This window comes from Propithecus coquereli, unplaced genomic scaffold (genome assembly GCF_000956105.1).
Source record: "Propithecus coquereli isolate 6110/MARCELLA unplaced genomic scaffold, Pcoq_1.0 Scaffold50, whole genome shotgun sequence".
NCBI classification, from domain to species: Eukaryota; Metazoa; Chordata; class Mammalia; order Primates; family Indriidae; genus Propithecus; species Propithecus coquereli.
Window position 1 is genome coordinate 3,266,902 of NW_012150841.1, and position 1,317 is coordinate 3,268,218.

The 1,317-nt window shown below is 34.5% G+C and overlaps 1 protein-coding gene across 1 annotated transcript in view; it reads left to right on the forward strand.

Annotated features, from left to right (window-relative positions):
- MBTPS2 (membrane-bound transcription factor peptidase, site 2) overlaps positions 1 to 1,317 on the forward strand; it is a 76,480-nt gene that overhangs the window by 37,391 nt on the left and 37,772 nt on the right. Inside the window, exon 7 of the mRNA XM_012656313.1 lies at positions 182 to 362. Coding sequence (XP_012511767.1) covers positions 182 to 362 — 181 coding nt within the window. The remainder of the gene's footprint in view (positions 1 to 181; positions 363 to 1,317) is intronic.

Below are 1,317 nucleotides of genomic sequence, written 5' to 3' on the forward strand. Positions count from 1 at the left end.
GAGGTTGCTGTGAGCTAGGCTGACGCCACGGCACTCTAGCCCAGGCAACACAGTGAGACTCTGTCTCAAAAAAAAAAAAAAATTCTACTTAATTAACTCAAGGTCTTTAAGAATTATTTGCTCAGATTAATCATAGCTTATTTTCATGCATTATCTGATTTGGTTTTACTCTGTTCCTAAGGACTCACCTGCCATTGGACCCAGAGGCCTTTTCGTGGGAGACCTTGTCACTCATCTACAGGATTGTCCTGTTACTAATGTGCAAGATTGGAATGAATGTCTAGATACCATCGCCTATGAGCCCCAAATTGGTTACTGTATAAGTGCATCAACTTTACAGCAGTTAAGCTTCCCAGTTAGAGGTATGTATATTTCCTCATTATAATATAATGCCTCAAGCACTAGTACCTGCCATTCACTAATCCTTAGACCATGTCTATAGATTTATTTTGTTCTAGTCTTTTTAAAGCAAATCAGTAAAGTAAATAGGTCCAAAGTAATAGACATTCTTCTTGGTAAATGGGATACCAATATGTATGTTTCCTTTATGATATATTGTTGTTAAACTTCTAACTACTTTCATATCATATTTGACTTTCAGGACTCTAGTATCTAATTTTTTCTGCTTCCAATAAACTTGTATTAAATCAGCATTCAAGCTCAACCGTAAGCCAAGTAACTAAATTCCAATAATTAAATACCCCCAATATAATATTATCTTTATGTGTGTGTAGATATATAATAGTATCTTAATTTATACTTGTATAATTTAAAAAAGTTAATATAAGTAACAAAAAGCAATTCTCCTTTTCATAAGCTCACATCAGAACAGATAAACAACTGCTAGATAAAATCAAAGCATAAGGATTCTATATAATATATTGTTACCCCAATACAGGCATGTAATAAGGAAAGATTAAAAGAAATAAAAGCAACGTGGCAAACACAAACCCCACCTGAGATTTAGAAAAGATTCTTTTACTTCTTCTGGCTGAAATATATCTACACTTACACAGTTCTAGTGGTAGCTGTGTAGATGATGGCATGCCCGAAGCTATTTGGGGTAGTTGTTTTATGTGGCAGATATCCAGAGGAAGTTATCTTGGCTTCTGAAAATAACCTGTGAAGTCAGATATGTTACTCTGTGCAGCAGGTGACAGGGCTGAAGCAAGTTTTTTCTCAGAACCTGTCAAACTTATGAGTTCTTTCGGCTCTGAAAAATCAGCCTCCCAACTCTTTATATAAAATTATGGGGACCCAAATTATTGAAAGTGTTAGAAAATACAAATTATGCTCACAAACTATATCTTTAAGTCA